Source organism: Cebus imitator, unplaced genomic scaffold, assembly GCF_001604975.1.
Source record: "Cebus imitator isolate Cc_AM_T3 unplaced genomic scaffold, Cebus_imitator-1.0 Scaffold274, whole genome shotgun sequence".
Taxonomy (NCBI): Eukaryota; Metazoa; Chordata; class Mammalia; order Primates; family Cebidae; genus Cebus; species Cebus imitator.
The window spans coordinates 3,026,324-3,028,806 of NW_016107589.1; the positions used below are offsets into that span (position 1 = coordinate 3,026,324).

Genomic DNA, 2,483 nt, shown 5'->3' on the forward strand with positions numbered 1-2,483 from the left:
ACCAACTTTAGTGTTTTGGTGCCGAATGTTCAGTGGGAGGCTCACTTGAAAACAGAATCAACCCTGACGAGGACTGGATATCAGCCACAACTACTTGGGAGAACACAAAGACAGCCAACTTTCTTGTTGTCATGCCAGATGTTCAGTGGCAGGCTCACTCTAAGTTGGAATCAATCTTGATAGAGACTCAAGGTCAGTAACAACTAGTTTGGAGCAGAACACAAGGACCGCTGTTGTTTTGGATGTTCAATAGCAGGCTTGTCAGAAGACAGAAGCTTCTTGAAGGGAACTCGAGATCAGTCAGAATTATTTTTGTTCAGTAGCAGGGTCATTAGAAAATGGAATCAACCCTGAAAGGAACTCGCTTTTACCTTCAATATTTGGGGGTTGGGGGAAAAAATCCAGGTCTTGGTGGAAGATAAGGAGGAAAACCTCTGGGTGGATAGGCATTCCTCACTGCAAATGAGCATGTGGTGGACCTGGGAAATTGCCTGGTGGAATATCATGTGGAGAAACTCCAAACAGGTTTCCCGGAGGAGGTGGGGGGAAAGGAGTTCCTTGTCTCATGTCGGTAACGTATGTGTAATGCTCTCTGCCAAATCCTGTGTTTGGAACATCAACTACCAAAGGATCTTTGTATAAAATTTTGACTTTAATCTCTGTGTCAGTTAATTTGTGTCTGTACTTAGCATTTTCTTTCCTTAAGCCATTGAGATTGATTTCAGCCATCCGAGCTGCCAACCAATTGTCATGTGCTTTCTTTTTACTGAGTAATATCTGCTCTTGATAAGAAAGAATCCTTCTTTCCAACCCTTGTTCAAGATGTTTGGCTTGCTTTCTATACTTCTCCAGCTGGTCACTGGTATAGTTGATCTTTTTGTCTTGTTTAGGAAGTTTTTCTTGTCTCTCTACCTGGTAATTTGCCTCTACAGTTAATGTTTTGTCAAGTCTCATTGTAGTTTCTTGATGTAGTTCAGTCATTACTTCAAGTTTCTGTTGAAGCTTCTGATTCTCACATTCAAAATGTATGTTTTCTGACTGCAAAGATGCTTGTGCAGACTGAAGATGTTTAATATGCCCCATAAGCTCCTTTTTTTTTTTTTTTTCAATTTGTGCTCTGTCCCAGGAAGTTAGGGCTTTATTTATGAGTTTCCGTTGTGCTGCTGCCTTTTTTTTTTTTCTTCAATTTTGGACAACTGATTATCAATTTGGTTTCTTTCTCCTAAAATTTTTAAAGAAGCATTTAACTTTGCAGCATGAATCAGTTTCTTCAAAGCTCCTTTTGGAGGCTCAGCTAAGTCAGCGCCATTTTCTGATTCACTGTTCATTTCTACTTTGAAGTTATGATCATCCATATTGTCTTCTCCAAGCATAGCAGCCCAATCTTTCTTCTTCCGCAAGTGTTTAGTCAGAGTCTTGCTGTGCTCATCTTTGTCATTTAGAACTTGTTCTGTGTGTACTTTGGAGTCTTCAAATATTATTTTCTGTTTAGTCCGTTCACTCACTTGTTCTTTCCATACTTCAGCTTCTTGCAAAAGATGTTTCTGGCTTTCCTGAAGTTGAGAATTTTCATCCAAAGCATCTTTTACCATCATCTTCAGTTGTTCTGCATTCATTTGAAACATCTTTAAGGACATTTTGGCTTCAGCTATTTGTGATTTGAGGGATTTTGACAGATCTTCTAGAGACTGTCTCATTTCTGAAATATCCACCATCAACTGATGTTGTCTAGAATGTTCATATTTCTCTTCTTTTAACTCTTTTTTTAGATACAGTATTTCCTCCTCCATTTCAGAAATGGACTTGCTCAGCTTTTCACAGGCTGCCTCCAAACTTTGTACTTCTGCTGCCCCCTTGTCAACGCTGACATCCTTTAAAGATGACTCTCTTTCATAGCCTTCATAGCTTTTTTGTACAAAACTAATTTTCTCAAGCAGTTTACATTTTTCCTGAATTCGTTCACAAAGCTCTACAGCAAGCTTTTTCTCTCTTCCCACATATAGCTGACTCCTAACTGATCTAAAACTTCTCCTCAAAAAAACGGGAATAGCACAAAATCCAATAACACCCGCCCATATCACTAATTCCCATGGAAAACCATTAGAACTGGATATCATACATTCCAGCAGTGCTGCCACAATCCTGTGTAGCTTCTCCATGAGCAGCCCCAGCCAGGGCTGAGGAGTAGCTCTGAGCTCCTACACAGCGCCAAGGCTGTTCTGGTGGTTGCCACAGTAACCCTGTTGGGGTCACAATAAGCACCTGGAATAAGCAGGTTTCAATCTGGAACTGGAGCAGACCACTGAGGAGCCAGCTGCGGGGGGAGCCATGGACACGAGGTCAGAGGCGGAGGTGGGACGGTAGAGGACACTGGAGAACAGGTAGCCTTCAGTCTGGAACCCGAATCCACACGCAGCAACTGGAGCAGACCACTGCGGAGCCCACTGCGTGTGGGGGGGAGCTGTGGACATGGGGCGGGAGGG

At 42.2% G+C, this 2,483-nt stretch overlaps 1 protein-coding gene across 1 annotated transcript; it reads right to left on the bottom strand.

The window, feature by feature from the left end:
- Positions 1-453: 453 nt before the first annotated feature.
- Positions 454-2,471, bottom strand: LOC108284304 (melanoma inhibitory activity protein 2-like). Its single transcript, XM_037728666.1, has 3 exons — positions 2,301-2,471; positions 1,195-2,198; positions 454-1,117 (listed from the first exon to the last, which is right to left on the bottom strand). Exons 1-3 carry the CDS (start codon positions 2,469-2,471, stop codon positions 454-456), a joined length of 1,839 nt encoding a protein of 612 aa, XP_037584594.1.
- Positions 2,472-2,483: the final 12 nt, after the last annotated feature.

Coding starts and splice junctions, on each gene's coding strand:
- LOC108284304 (XM_037728666.1), bottom strand. CDS start 2,471: ATGTCCACAGCTCCCCCCCACACGCAGTGGGCTCCGCAGTGGTCTGCT. Junction 2,199..2,300: donor CCGCAGCTGGCTCCTCAGTG/GTCTGCTCCAGT, acceptor GGCGCTGTGTAG/GAGCTCAGAGCTACTCCTCA. Junction 1,118..1,194: donor AACCAAATTGATAATCAGTT/GTCCAAAATTGA, acceptor TTCCTGGGACAG/AGCACAAATTGAAAAAAAAA.